General features: G+C 43.3%; 1 protein-coding gene across 1 annotated transcript in view; it reads right to left on the bottom strand.

The window, feature by feature from the left end:
- The window catches only part of Abraxas2 (abraxas 2, BRISC complex subunit), a 41,283-nt gene extending 27,774 nt beyond the window's left edge, over nt 1–13,509 (bottom strand). The window contains exons 1-2 of the mRNA XM_069988261.1: nt 13,411–13,509; nt 6,163–6,253 (exon numbers count right to left, since the gene is read on the bottom strand). Of these exons, the coding sequence (XP_069844362.1) occupies nt 6,163–6,253; nt 13,411–13,509 (190 nt within the window). The remainder of the gene's footprint in view (nt 1–6,162; nt 6,254–13,410) is intronic.
- Between the last annotated feature and the right edge of the window lie 2,443 nt (nt 13,510–15,952).

Here is a 15,952-nt window from a genome sequence, read left to right as displayed (position 1 = left end):
GCCTGGGCGCTGCTCCTCAGCTCTTCAGCTCAAGGCTAGCATTCTACCACTTGAACCACAGCGCCACTTCTGGCTTTTTCTGCTTATGTGGTGCTGAGGAATCAAACCCAGGGCCTCATGCACACAAGGCAAGCACTCTACCACTGAGCCACCTTCCCAGCCAGAGAAAAGGGTCTTAAGCACCTACCATTCATAACTAGCTGACAAGTTGGGCCAGATGATTTGAAGGAGAAGGAATTCTTTTTTTTTGTTTGTTTTTTGTTTTTGTCGGTCGTGGGGCTTGAACTCTGGGCCTGGGCGCTGTCCCTCAGCTCTTCAGCTCAAGGCGAGCGCTCTACCACTTGAGCTACAGCGCCACTTCCGGTTTTCTGGTGGTTTTATTGGAGATAGGAGTCTCACGGTCTCTCCTGCCAGGGCTGGCTTTGAACCGCGATCCTCAGATCTCAGCCTCCTGAGTAGCTAGGATTACAGGCGTGAGCCACCAGCGCCCGGCTGAGAAGGAATTCTTTAAGTCTATTAACCCTTGCAAAGATGGTGAATACTGAAGGAGACAGTCATTTATAAGGCAGATCCTAAGAACTTCTGAAATGAACAATTCCTTCAAGTTCATTAGAGGATCTAGGGTTTGAACTGTTTTTATAAAGAAGAGATAAGTTGACCATTCAATTCTATTTATCACATTCTCCTAGGGAGCAACTTATCACCTGCTGTTTAAAAATCCATAGCCTCTGGGCTGGGAATGTGGCTTGGTGGTAGAGTGTTTGCCTACCATGCATGAAACCTTAGGTTCAATTCTTTAGTACCACATAAACAGAAAATCACATAAACATAAACCAGAAGTGGTGGGGTGGCTCAAGAAGTAGAATGCTAGCCTTGAGCAAAAGAAGTTCAGGGACAGTGCCCAGACCTTGAGTTCAAGCCCCAGGACTGGCAAAAAAAAAAAAAAAAAAAAAAAAAAAAAATCCATAGCCTCAGAGTTCCAGGGTGTAGTTTTACGTTAATTAAAACAAAACTACTACAAACTCGGGTACCAGTGATTTACATTATATCACCAACACATACATACATACATAACTTCTATAGGAAAGAAGAATTCATTTGCCTAGCTATAGAGCTGATATAGTGATGAAAGTGAAGACAACTCCAGAAGTATTTCCTTCTTTCGGGGCTAAAAATGACAGGGTACATCATTTTTTTTTTTTTTTTGCCGGTCATGGGGCCTGAACTCTGGGTCTGGGCGCTGTCCCTCAGCTCTTCAGCTCAAGGCTAGTGCTCTACCATTGGAGCCACAGCGCCACTTCCGGCTTTTTCTGTTTATGTGGTGCTGAGGAATCGAACCCAGGGCCTCATGCTTGCAAGGCATGCACTCTACCACTGAGCTACCTTCCCAGCCCAGAGTACATCATTATACGTTACTTCAGAGACAGTCATTAGAATGTGGAAGGTCAGTAGTAAAAATATTACTTATAGCCGGGTGCTGTTGGCTCAGTCCTATAATCCTAGCTACTCAGGAAGCCGAGATCTAAGATGGCAGTTCAAAGCCAGCCCAGACTTCACTGCTCGTGAGACTCATCTCCAATTAACCACCAAAACACTGAAAGTGGGAAAAAATAATTTTTAAAGTGGGAAAAAATAATTTTTAAAAATGTATTCATAAAGAGACAAGGGTGGGCTGCTGTCTCTTTGCATCAGGTGAAAAAAAAGTATACATATTACTTGTACTAAAAAGATTATCCAAACTGGGCACTGGTGTCTCACGCCTGTAATCATAGCTACTCAGGAAGCTGAGATCTGAGGATTATGGTTCAAAGGCAGCCTGGGCAGAAAAGTCCGTGAGACTCTGGTGGCCAATAAACCACTAGAAAACCGGAAGTGGCGCTGTGGCTCAAGAAGTAGAGCACTTGCCTTGAGCTGAAGAGGGCAGGGACATTGCCCAGGCCCAGAGTTCAAGGCCCAATGACTAACAAAAGAAAAAAAAAGATTATCCAGTTCAGGGAAAAGAAAAAACTAATCTCTTTTAAGATTATTTTGTTAGCTGGGTGCTGGTAGCTCACATCCATAATCCTAGCTACTCAGGAGGCTGAGATTTGAGGATTGTAGTTCAAAGCCAGCCTAGGGGAGAAAAAAAAAATTGATGAGATTCTTCCCCCCTCTCCCCACCCGGGTCAGTCGTGGGGTCTGAACTCTGGTTCTGGGCACTGTCCCTCAGCTCTTCAGCTCAAGGCAAGCACTCTACCACTTGAGCCACAGCACCACTTCCAGTTTTCTGGTGGTTAATTGGAGATAAGAGTCTCATGGACTTTCCTTGCCCAGGCTGACTTTGAACCATGATCCTCCTGGGAGAGCTGAGTATTGCCTCTCTTTCCCTCCCTTCATTCTTTCTAGTAATTGTTACTGTTGTCACCTCATTACCTGAGGATACTATTCTCTCCCTACCTACCACGCTTAGAACTAAAAGTGGACAGCTCTAATTTAAATGAGTAGGCACAGATTTTTAAATTAACTTATATTTTAAAAAGAAAAGATGTCTGGCTGGATTCTGGTGGCTCATTCCTGTAATCCTAGCTACTAAGGAGGCTGAGATCTGAGGATCATGGCTCAAAGCCAGCCCCGGCAGGAAAGTCCATGAGACTCTTATCTCCAATAGGTTTATTCCAGAAAACTGGACGTGGCGCTGTGGCTCAAGTGGTAGAGTGTTCGCCTTGAGCTGAAGAGCTCAGGGACAGTGCCCAGGCCTAGAGTTCAAGACCCATGACCAACAACAACAACAACAACAACAACAACAAAAGACATAAATAAATATGGCTGGGGGTGTGGTTCAGTTGTAGAGTACTTACCTCTCACATGTATAAGGCCTTGGGGTTTGATCCCTAGCTCTGCAAAGATAGCTAGATAGCCAACCAGAATAGTCATAAGAAAGAAATACAATTTTGAAAATCAAGATGTAAATAGTAAGTAACTACCCAGATATCCTGTGAAATGAAATTCTCTGATTTAGGATTTTAAAGAGTTATGTAAATCAAAACCACTTCAATATGACCTGAATTAAAGGTGAATTATACTCTATACACAAAACAAATCCTTACTCAGCAGGGCAGAACTGTGTGAGGTCAAAGTTTGGTCTTGACTTTTTTTTTTTGGTCAGTCATGGGGCTTGAACTCTGGGCCTGGGTGCTGTCCCTGTGCTCTTCAGCTTAAAGCAAGTGTTCACCACTTTAAGCCACAGCACCACTTCTGGTTTTCTGGTGGTTAATTGGAGATAAGAGTCTCACAGACTTTCCTGCCCAGGCTAGCTTTGAACACGGAGCCTCAGATCTCAGCCTCCTGAGTAGATAGGATTACAGGTGTGAGCCACTGGCACCCAGCAGGTCTTGACTCTTTTGGAGAACCTTCAGTCATTTATCCCTCAATTCTTTATCCTTGTCCTCCAGTTTATTTACCTGAAGGGTATCAAAACTGATGACTTGGTCACAGTGTGATCTAACCTGCCAGCAGTATTTCAAACCACACACCATTCACTTTCACACATCTTGAGCCTTAGTCACACAGAAATAGGCCAGGTATCATCTATGTTTTATGCCTGATTTGCTCTGCACTTCCCTGAATGTGCAGCCCTCTGGCCCTGCCAAGTCCTTTGCAGTTTCTCCACTAGGTTTTTCTCGCAGCATCAGATATTTAATAAGACTTGTTTCTCTTTTTTTTTTTTTTTTTTGCCGGTTGTGGGGCCTGAACTCTGGGCCTTTGACTGTCCTCAGCATTTCAGCTCAAGGCTAGTGCTCTACCACTTGAGCCACAGCACTACTTCTGGCTTTTTCTGCTTATGTGGAGCTGAGGAATTGAACCCAGAGCCTCATGCACACAAGGCAAGCGCTCTACCATTGAGCCACCTTCCCAGCCCCGAGACTTGTTTCTCTTACAGCACTCATCTTGCACTGTCTGGTGGTATTTCTGTACAGTTGCTTTATTTTTCCCATAGTTTCAAAATGCAGGGATAGATCTGGATACTCCTTTGTTGGCCATGCCTCAGTCATGGAAGTTCTGCAATAGATGTTTGCTACATAAATAAATAAAACACCCTTTGCTTAGTCCTGCATATCAAGATGTGCTATTTGGTATTTTGCTCAAAATGTACCTAAAAGCATCTACATCAATAAACACCCTTTCCTCCTCCCCAGTCACATGCTCCAAAATGACTGACTTTTAGACTCAGAAGGCTGTGTAGATTCAGCAAGCATCTTTGGTATGACCATCTTTGTCAGATCCCTCTAGGAAGAATCGGCACAAGGCATCCATTCATTATAATATAGAGTGATACTAGCAATGATGAGAGCCTAAACTACAAACTTCAGGTTCACTGTGGTTTTGAAGAGACTACCGAATGGTCACATAGTGATTCAGTAAAAATCAGATCAATTACTGGATAGGGACAGCTGCACAGAAGAACCACACATACAGCTATGCACTGACACAAAACATATCACTTATCAGCACAAATAAACTTGTTAGCATCCATTTAATATTTTAGTTAAAATTAATTATGAGCCAAAGAGCAAAATAAATGACAAGTATATATACAAGAAGTATATTTCGGGCTGGGAAGGTGGCTCAGTGGTAGAGCGCTTGCCTTGCATGCTTGAGGCCCTGGGTTCGATTCCTCAGCACCCATAAGCAAAAAAAAAAAAAAAAAAAAAGCCGGAAGTGGTGCTGTGGTTCAAGTGGTAGAGTGCTAGCCTTGAGCTGAAGAGCTGAGGGGCAGCGCCCAGGCCCAGAGTTCAGGCCCACAACTGGACCCAAATTTAAAAAAAAAAAAAAGTATATTTCTATTATCATGGGAGAAGACAAACTGTAAAGTAGATATACGTAATCCTTTTTTTTTTTTTTTTTTTTTTTGGGTCCAGTCGTGGGGCCTGAACTCTGGACCTGGGCGCTGTCCCTCAGCTCTTCAGCTCAAGGCTAGCGCTCTACCACTTGAGCCACAGCACCACGTCCGGCTTTTTTTCTTTTTGCTTATGTGGTGCTGGGGAATCGAAGCCAGGGCCTCATGCATGCAAGGCAAGTACTCTACCACTGAGCCACCTTCCCAGCCCCGATATACGTAATTTTTTACCACTTTGGGGGTGCTTTTTTCCCCCAGAATTCATCATAACTTTGATTTTTTTTTAATGGGCTGTTTTTAATGCAGGGGCTTTTCTTCTCTAGAAATGCAATTCTTAGCAGGAAAAAAATCCACATAAAAACAGAAAACCCTACAAAAAATTTTTAAAAAAGGGCAGCAAAGGGTAGTTTTCACCTGGTGTCTTATTTAAGTTTTTTAAGTTAAGAAAAAGCTGGTGACATATGTGGTTTTGTGCAAAAATAAATGAATGGCAATAGATTTTTAAAAATCTTATTATGGGGCTGGGAAGGTGGCTCAGAGGTAGAGTGCTTGCCTTGCATGCATGAGGCCCTGCGTTAGATTCCTCAGCACCACATAAGCAAAAAGAAAAAAAAAAGCCGGAAGTGGTGCTGTGGCTCAAGTGATAGAGCACTAGCCTTAAGCTGTAGAGCTGAGGGACAGCGCCCAGGCCCAGAGTTCAGGCCCCATAACCGGACCCCCCCCAAAAAAAAAAAATCTAATTATGTACTTCTGTGTAAAAAAAAAAGTCTGTATAACATTTCCCTTAACTATGTATTATTTTACTTGTGAGTTTTTTACTGAATTAATCTGGAATGTATGAGCCCTGGATTTGCTACAGAGTGAGAAGTTATTTTATTATTTTTATTTTCAATTTTGGAAATTCTGCAGAAGCATGCTTGTATGTATATTTCAGAACCTTTTTAAAATGTAAAAGCTGTACATTTCTGGGAAGTTCTGAATTACTTTTGTTTCCTTTTTCCTTCCAGCATTTTGCAGTGAGCATCTTTTATATACAGCAAACAATTTGAAAGAATACAAAAACATGTGAAGTTCATTAAAACTAAAACACTACAGTACAGAGCTGGTACAGTACATTAAGACTTTGATAAAAGAAACAATAATAAAAGGCCTCCATTTAAAATGTCATTCATATATACCTTGTGGATGAGAGCTACATACTTCTACACTTTTTTAGAGGAATAAATTATTGAATTATGAAAAAAAAAAAGAAGTGTATTTCTAAGGTCAATGAGAAATTTACTCACCAATTACTTGCAGAAATTCTGTGTTGCTGATTTGTGAGTCACTGATGCTAAAAGTTTCCTCTTGCCTTACCTCGCCCAGCAAAAAGCCTTCCTAAAAGTAAAAGAAAACAATTGCAGGCTAAATATAAAGATATTTTTACTAAAATTAAGAGGGATTAAGGACATTATTTTATAATAATTTTAAAAACAGCCCAAATAAGCTTAGCATATAAATACTATTTTTAAACCAATAAATAAAGCAATGAGGTATCTCTACTAATTAGAATGTTTGGAGAAAAAAGGATTTCATAAGAAAACAAATATTATTTTAATCCTGTCAAGGCCTTCCTGTTTTGAGTGAATTCATTTCTTAAATCTTATTAAGCTTCATAAGCAATGTCAAAAAAAGCTCAGGAAGCAGAATATCCCAAGGTTGTTTCTTAAAACAGCATGTAATTTATTTCATTCTATTAAAAACCCTACTAAAGGCTGGGAAGGTGGCTCAGTGGTAGAGTGCTTGTATGCATGAGGCTATAGCTCAAGTGGTAGAGCGCTAGCCTTGAGCTGAAGAGCTGAGGGACAGTGCCCAGGCACAGAGTTCAGGCCTCACAACCCACCAAAAAAAAAAAAAAAAACTTACTAATCATGAAAGGATAAAAAAGTCAACACAAGCCGGGCGCTGGTGGCTCACGCCTGTAATCCTAGCTACTCAGGAGGCTGAGATCTGAGGATCGCGGTTCAAAGCCAGCCCGGGCAAGAAAGACCGTGAGACTCCTATCTCCAATAAACCACCAGAAAACCAGAAGTGGCGCTGTAGCTCAAGTGGTAGAGCGCTCGCCTTGAGCTGAAGAGCTGAGGGACAACGCCCAGGCCCAGAGTTCAAGCCCCACGACCGACAAAAAAAAAAAAAAAAAAAGTCAACACAATACAAGTACTCTTAGGCTGGCATAGGGAATGATTTCAGCAAGTCATTCATTCCTCTTTGTAGAAGTCAGGCAGATGTCAGTGGTTCAAGGCTCGAAGCAACCTGTACAGGCAAATCCACTAGATTCTTATCTCCATTTAACCAACAAAAAGCCAGAAGTGAAGGCGTGGTTCAGGTAGCAGAGTACTAGCCATGAGTGAAAAAGCTAAGCCGGAACAATCTCTGATTATAAGCCCTAGAACCAACACACACACACACACACACACACACACACACACACACACACACACACACACACACACACACACACACACACACACACACACACACACACACACACACACACACACACACACACACACACACACACACACACACACACACACACACACACACTTAGACATACAAATGAAGAAGCTGATTTATTACTTGTAACTCTGGAGAATCGCTATCATTAAATCAGTCTGCATTGGCCATTAGAAATGACAAAATAATGACATCTGCAGGGAACTGGATGGAGCTAGAAGAAATCATGTTGAGCAAGGTAAGCCAAGAGCAAAGAGACAAACGGTACATGGTCTCCCTGATAAGTGGATGTTAAATCCAAAATGTTAGGTGATATGACAAAATTAACAGGACTTAAGAAACAAAGAACTTCCACTCATCTGGTCAAACCACTACTAAATAACCCCATGCTGCTGATCACATGTATGGTATATATGTGTACACCGTTATATGTTATAGACCGTGATAAACAATTTGCTCCAGGAAAGTTAGAATGTGTTTATGACTTTAACTGAGCATCACTATCCCACAATACTGTGAAATTTGGGAAATTATGTAATCACTTAAACACAATTAAAAAAAAAAAAACACCAGAAAACTGGAAGCGGCGCTATGGCTCAAGTGGTAGAGCATGAGCCTTAAGCTGAATTGCTCAGGGACAGCTCCCAGGCCTAGAGTTCAAGCTCCATGACTGACAAAAAAAAAGAGAGAAAGATCTTTCATGCAATTGTTTCTAACATATTTATAAGATAATGTCTTTGTTGCTTTGTATGTCCCTCCACCACGGTATAACCCCTGCTTTCACTATATATGATGTTGGTATATGTGGAGGGGAAGGGAAAAAACAAATCGTTAAAACAGGGATATAGGAGGACCCACTGCAACACTGAGATGTACAAGTCATTATGTCGAAAAACGAACTTTACAACTTTGGTTGGGGGTGTGGGGGGAGGATGGGAAGGGATGGGAAGGGGAAACAAAGGAGGAGGCTACAATGCTTGATAAGAAATGTACTCATTAGGGCTGGGAAGGTGGCTCAGTGGTAGAGTGCTTGCCTTGCATGCATGAGGCCCTGGGTTCGATTCCTCAGCACCACATAAGCAGGAAAAAAAAAAAGCCAGAAGTGGCACTGTGGCTCAAGTGGTAGAGTGCTAGCCTTGAGCTGAAGGGCTGAGGGACAGTGCCCAGGCCCAGAGTTCAGGCCTCACGATCAGACCAAAAAAAAAAAGAAATGTACTCATTATCTTGCCCATGTAATTGTAACCCCTCTGTACAGTATTTTCATAATAAAAAAATACGTTTATAAAAAAAATCAGTCTGGCTGTAATGCTGGGACTCCTGAGGAAGAGGAGGAGATCCAGAGCTTCTGGCCCGCCCGAGCGAAGATTAATGAATGTGAAAAGAAAGAAGGAAGACTATGAAAGCCAAAGCAATCTTGTTTTTAGAAGATACGTTCAGTGAAAATTTTAACTGAAGCTAGAAATCTTGGACTTTGAGAGATGGAGAAACCTCTGAAGGAGCAGGAGACCTGAGAGAACATGGAGGTACAGTGGTGCCTATGGAAGGACCAGGCCTCGGTGGACTTTGTCTGAGGATGGACCCTGCCTGGGATGACTGCTTCTGGACATGAGTGGAAATTCATGACAATGGAAGCCAAGTATCAAAGTTAAGCAGAATCCATGGAAGAATCTGTATTCCTGCATCAAGAGGAGAGCTGCCTGACTATCATGAATACCTAATTTGGATTTAGGAGAGAATAAACAAACTTCTGTCAAGCCACTGATTTTTTATTTTTGTTCTGCAAATCACCGTTATTATCATTATTATCTTTTTATTAATTTTGTTTTAGTAGTCAAAACAATATAGCTTTCTAAAATAAAATTCAGTATATCATGAAAAACAAAATCAGTCTGGGGCTGGAAAGGTGGCTCAGTGGTAGAGCGCTTGCCTTGCATGCCTGAGGCCCTGGGTTCGATTCCCCAGCACCACATAAGCAAAAAGAAAAAAGCCGGAAGTGGCACTGTGTCTCAAGTGGTACAGCACTAGCCTTGAGCTGAAGAGCTGAGGGGCAGCACTCAGGCCCGAGTTCAGGCCCCACGACCTGACCCCCCCCAAAAAAATCAGTCTGCATTGTTCAGCAAATTACCTGTTGGAATACTTGCTGCTACTCAGCACAAGCTCGGCTGGATAGGGCACACCCTAATGCCAAAATAATATTCCTGTAGAGAACATACTAGTACTAATCCATCCTGGAATCTCTCCCCCTAGATACTTGCATGGTTGCTAATTGGAGATGGAGATGGAATCTCCAATCTGCCTGGGTTGGCTTAGAACTTCAACCCTCCAGATCTTAGCCTCTTAGGTAACTAGGACTACATATGTGAAGCAACAATACTTGGCTTTCCTTCCCTTATTTATGTCTTTATTCAAATGGTACATCAGAGAGGCTTTGGAAGGCCAACATATGGCAAAGTACATCTTCCGGGTTCTGTCCCCTTCATCTTGCCTTTCTTCTTAGGCTTCTCACTACCATATTACAGAATTATAGAAATAGATAGATGTCTACACCAGCTAAAATGTATGCTCAGAAAAGGTACTTTGTGCTTGTTTATTGCTGTATCTCTGTACCTAGCCCAGTACCACACACCCAACCAGATACTCAACAAACACTGGCTGAATAAATTTGCTGAAATAATGTTTTTCTATAAGATATTTCTCATTTCTAGGTTGATCCATCAAACCAGTTATAGAAACTTCCTAGTTTAAAAGATTTTCAGGGGGCTGGAAGGTGGCTCAGTGGTAGAGCGCTTGCCTTGCATGCATGAGGCCCTGGGTTCGATTCCTCAGCACCACATAAGCAAAAAGAAAAAAGCCGGAAGTGGCACTGTGGCTCAAGTGGTAGAGCGCTAGCCTTGAGCTGAAGAGCTGAGGGACAGCGCCCAGGCCCAGAGTTCAGGCCCCCATGACCGGACCCAAAAAAAGGAAAAGATTTTCAGTTAGAAGTATCAATCTATGAGGGGTGAGTGAAGACAGATGTTTTAAAACTTCACTCTTCTAAATTTGATTTGGGAAGGGGGAATGTCCTAAAACCCCCAATTATCACATTCAAAGCATGTCCCAAAATTGAGTAATATAGATTTCCTTTACAATAAAATTCTCTCAGACGCCAAAAAGTGTCTATGACAATCAGTTTGAGAAGCACCAATAAACTTGTCTTTTAAAAAAAGCTTTGTGGGCTGGGAAGGTGGCTCAGTGGTAGAGTGCTTGCGTTGCATGCCTAAGGCCCTGGGTTCGATTTCTCAGCACCACATAAACAAAAAGAAAAAAGCCAGAAGTGGCACTGTGGCTCAAGTGGTAGAGCGCTTGCCTTGAGCTGAGGAGCTGAGGGACATCGGCCAGGCCCAGAGTTCAGGCCTCATGACCGGACCCAAAAAAAAAAAAAAAGATTATGTTGTTTATTTGAAATTAAAATTTAATTCATCATTCACTATTTTCCTAGTAACCATAACAGACTTAAGTATGAGGTGAGATATCTCATCAGTGCAAATAATAATAAAAATAATAATAAAACCACTCTGAAGTATGTTTATCTACTGGTCTGAATTACCAAAGTCTGTTATTTTATAGGAGTAGGCAACCTACAGTGTGAGGCTAAATCCTGTCCAATGCCACTAATGTACAGCTTGCAAGATAAGTAAAATTTCTACATTTTTAAATGGCTGGAAAAAATAAAAATAGGAATAATACCTCATGAACTGTTAAAATTTGCATAAAGTTCAAATTTCAGAGTCTATAAGTAAACAATAGAACTCAGTCACCTTCATTCATATATTGTCTACCATACAGCTGTTTGCTCCATACAATAGCAGGGTTGAGTAGTTCCAACAGGGACCACAAGGCTTCCAAACCTTACACATTGTTACTATCTTTTACTACTTAGCCCTTTGCAGAAAGTTTGCTAGCCTTGTCTACAGACTGTGTAGTTTTATATTAATCTCTTGCCTAGTATAAACATGTATGTATTATAAAAATTAATTCTTGGTTTTTCAACTTTAAAAGAGAAATTAAGCCAGGTTGTGGTGGCTCACACTTATATTCCTAGCTACTCAGAAGGCTGAGATCTGAGGATCATGATTCAAAGCTAGTCCAGGCAGACAAATCCTAAAGACTCTTATATCCAATTAACTAACAAAAAGCCAGAAGTGGAGGTGTGGCTAAATGGTAGAGCACCAGAATTGAACAGAGAAGTGGGCGGAGTTCAAGCCCCAGTACCAGCACAAAAATAAACAAAGAAACAAATCAAGAATTATGTATCCAACATCCATAATTGTTACAAGGTTAATATAAACAGGCATGGTTATATAAAACACAATTGCAAGCTATAGGGATTGGGGGAAATTTCCATGAATTTAGCATTATGCCTAGAACATGAGACATTAAAGGCATAGCTCTTAAGTTAATAATAATCTAAACAAACCAGGCACCGATGGCTCACACCTGTAATCCTAGCTATTCAGGAGGCTGAGATCTGAGGATAGCAATTCAAAGGCCAGCCTGGCCAGGAAAGACATCTCCAATTAACCACCAGAAAACTGGAAATGGAGCTGTGCCTCTAAGTGTCTGTAGAGGGCTAGCTTTGAGCAAAAAGAGCTCAGGGATGACGCTAGGATCTGAGTCCAAGCCCTAGGGCAGACAAATAATAATATTAACAATAATATCATCAGCCAAATAATATGGCTATCATCATCATCGCTCGATGATGATGATAAATAATATGGTCATCTTACCACAGTTTGTAAGAAAACAATTCACTTTTCAACAGGTAGGTTCTTATTCTTACCATAGTCCTGCCCTAAACATAAACTATGATACGAAGGTTTTGCACCTAATACAAAGTGAAAAAGTATCACTGAACCCATATTCAGTAGTCTATGGACAGGAGGAGTATCACAAACCATCTACATTAATAAATGGCTGGCTACAATACCGAAGCCCAGAGTTGCCTTTGGGAAAAAACCTACACTGTATACATTCCTAGCAATTTCTACCATCAACACTGAAGGGATGAAAAGCATTACAACCATTAAATTTGCTAATGAAATCACTCGTGAAATCAGTTATCAATTAATGGAAGCTAAGACTGCTGACATCAAACTCAATTCAGTTCTCCCTTCTGCAGCCTAATTTTGCTTTGTAATGACAATCACACACACGTGCACACGCACACTTATTTAATGAACACGAATCATTCCCTATTAGCATCACTTAAAATAATCTTGCAATTTGAAAGCACCCTGTAGCGATGCCCACCAAATTCAGGACCGCCTTCTCCACTTCCATAAGGAATTTCCAACCAAACGCCAGTGACATGAAAAGGCAATTCGTAAAATGAAAGATCCTGAAACAGCTTTTCTTCTTCCCCTGGGAGTTCCAAAGCCTAAGCGTTTCTCCTTGGTACGCAGAGCTGTCACTTCCCTATTTCACCTAGACCTTAGAACATTCTCTGAGGAACTAAATATGCAACTTCCTCAAGGAAACGCAAACGGACCCTGCACCTCACACACCTATTTACATTCTCATTTTCCATCAGGGCGAAGAACACACTAGTATGCACAGTGACAGCCTGGTTTCCCCCACCGCACGCCAGGACAACGGGCGAGGCCGGCGGGCGGGGCTGGTGCTTCCACTACACTCAAAGCCCGGCCCCTCGGCCCCGTCCGGACCCCGGGCGGGCGCCCCTCGAAGGTCCGGAAGCCTGACTCTCAGGGAGGGGCCGGCGCTGTTTCCGCCGGGCGACCACTGACACTGCCGGGGGCCGGGCGGGGCAGGCTGGCTGCTCCCGGAGCAGCGAGCCCGGGACAGCCGGCGGCGGAAGACGCCGAGAGGCCCACCGGGGACCCGGGAGCCGGCCGGGGGCGGGAGCCGCCGGGGTCACCGGCTCGTCGGGCCCGCCCCGAGCCCGGGGGCAGAGCAGCGAGCTGTCCCGGGCTGGCCGCGGACGCTGGTCCAAAGTGGAGGCTGAAGGCCTCTACGGCCGCGGCAGGGGGCCCGGCACCTACGTGGTCTGCGTTGCTGTTGGCGCTGTGGAAACACACAGCGCTGAAGGTGTAGCCCGAAATGGAAGCCGCCATGATGGAAAGCTCCAATTCCCCCATCATGCCCCGCGCGGGACGCACGGCCTTCCGGCCGCCCCGCCGCCGGGCATTGTGGGAAATGGAGTCCGCGGACGGAAGGAGGCGGGGCTGTGTCCAGAGCCCCGGGCGGGCTGGGGCCTGGGTCCGCTCCGCGGCGCTCCCCCCTCCTCCCTCTCCCTCCCATCCCGGGCCCGCACAGCCTTGGGCTTCCTACCGCCTAGTCCCTCCCCGCACAGTCTGAGACCACAACTTCTTTCTACATGTTTTGATCCTCCCCAGCTTGTCCCTTTGGGGAACGGAACGGTTAGAGTTAAAGGCCGCACACTTAGGAGGTTTTGAGTCCCAGGTCTTGTGTGGAGGCGGGGAGGATAGGAAATGCCGCTCCTTTATCCATTTCTCCCTACTACTTCATCATGTAATTCTAAAGTAAGTCATTGCTAAAACTTAAAAAAAAAAAAAAAAAAAAGCAAGCTAGCGTTTGCCAAGGACCATGGAGAGGAGGTTGGCTGGAGCTCTGGTGGTGGAATTGCAGTCAGCTGCTTCCTCCACGGTGTGGCTGTTCCTTGCCTTCCCCAGCAGACGTCCACCTGAGTGCACTCCCTAATCAGCGTCCTCCAAGCTCAGTCTCAGACTCAGCCTCTGCTTGTCTGGCACACAATTTTTGACGACCTCAGATTTTTATTTAGTGCCACCTTTGGTCACTCAAACCAAAATCACCACCCTCCTCCACACTCTTAATATTACTTCCTTGCTTTACTTTCCCTCCGTCACCATCTGCATCATCTCTGTTTTATTCATTTATCCTGTCTATTGGCTTTTTTTCCGGAATTTTTGCAAGTCTGATTTGCTTACCAATGTATCTCCATCATCTGGAAAAATGCCAGGCATGTAGACATTGCCCAATACATAGTTGGGGAGAAAATGTTGTATGAAAAGGTAGGAGAGTCCCAGGAAAGATGGCATTGTCCATCAACAGGTTGCTGTAGGGGAATGGAGACAGAAGAAACTGATAAAACATGTAAGCTTGGAGCCAAGCGCCAGTGGCTCACGCCTGTAATCCTAGCTACTCAGGAGGCTGATATCTGAGGATCACGGTTCAAAGCCAGCTCAAGCAGAAAAGTCCGTGAGACTCTGATCTCCAATAAAGCACTAGAAAACTGGAAGTGGTGCTGTGGCTCAAGAGGTAGAGGGCTCACCTTGAGCTGAAGAGCACAGGGACAGCGCCCAAGCCCAGAGTTCAAGCCCCACGACTGACAAAAAAAACAAACATGTAAGCTTGGTAATAAGGAAATATCTTGGCTATCCAGTCAAAAAACAGTTGGAGACACAGAAGATAAAGAAGAAAAAGTGAGCAGATGTTTTGGCAACCTTGGAGGAAGGGAGTAAGAGGATGGGGAGAGAGCAATAGCTGTAGTGAGATTATAAACTTCAGGTAAAGAGAACCAGGATGAATTTTTTAGGATTTAGTAGTGTGTGTTTCATGCCCTCATAATTGCTCTTAACTGACTTCCCCATGCAAACCTTCAGCAACACATTGTAATGATAGATCATGTCTGGGCTGGGATGTAGCTCAGTGGCAAAGCGCTTGCCTAGCAAGTGCAACGTCCTGGGTTCGATTCCCAGTACCAAAAAAGAAAAGACAAAAAAAAAAAAAAAAGAATAAGAATGATAGAATCACATCTTACATGTAGTGGTTACTTGAAGGTCTTAAAGATTTCTTGATTTCCATTCTCAGCTCCAGCACTTACGATGTGATCTTGGACAACCTTTCAGTGCTGTGGTTTGGGTATCTGAAATATCCTGTGGCTGTCTTTAGGAGTAACTGAGAAAATAGGTTGGAAGTGTTCAAAACAGTTCCTAATGTGTTAAGCACATCAGATGATGGCCTGCTGATAATTAGCTGTCCTTTCAATTGTTATGAAGTATTTTGAAAGATGAGGAATGCATAGGCATTGATAAGAAAAGATTTCCAAATATATCAGTACTGTATTGTTAAATAAAGATGCTAAAAGCCAAGTATGTTAGTGCAAACCTGTAATCACAGATATTTGAGAGGTAAAAGTTGTAGGAGCACTAGTTTGAGGGTTTTGGAGCATTTTGGATTTGCAATTTTTGGATTAGGGATGGTCAATCTGTAATAAAAATGGTAGCTAAGGGCTGGGAAGTTGGCTCAATGGTAGAGCGCTTGCCTTGCATGCCTGAGGCCCTGGGTTCAATTCCTCAGCACCACATAAGAAAAAAGAAAAAAGCTGGAAGTGGTGCTGGGCTCAAGTGGTAGAGCGCTAGCCTTGAGCTGAAGAGCTGAGGGACAGCACCAAGGCCCAGAGTTCAGGTCTCATGACTGGACCCCCCCCCAAAAAAATGGTAGCTAACATTTCCTGAACCCTTTCATTCTCCATTCTAAGCTCTCTATACGTACAATAAATGAACTTAGGAAAGTTGTCAATGACAACTGACAGTAGATTAA

Source organism: Dipodomys merriami, unplaced genomic scaffold (genome assembly GCF_024711535.1).
Source record: "Dipodomys merriami isolate MVZ:Mamm:240054 unplaced genomic scaffold, mDipMer1.0.p SCAF_35, whole genome shotgun sequence".
NCBI classification, from domain to species: Eukaryota; Metazoa; Chordata; class Mammalia; order Rodentia; family Heteromyidae; genus Dipodomys; species Dipodomys merriami.
The sequence above is the reverse complement of the archived record's forward strand: the minus strand, read 5'-3'. Positions and strand labels throughout refer to the sequence as shown.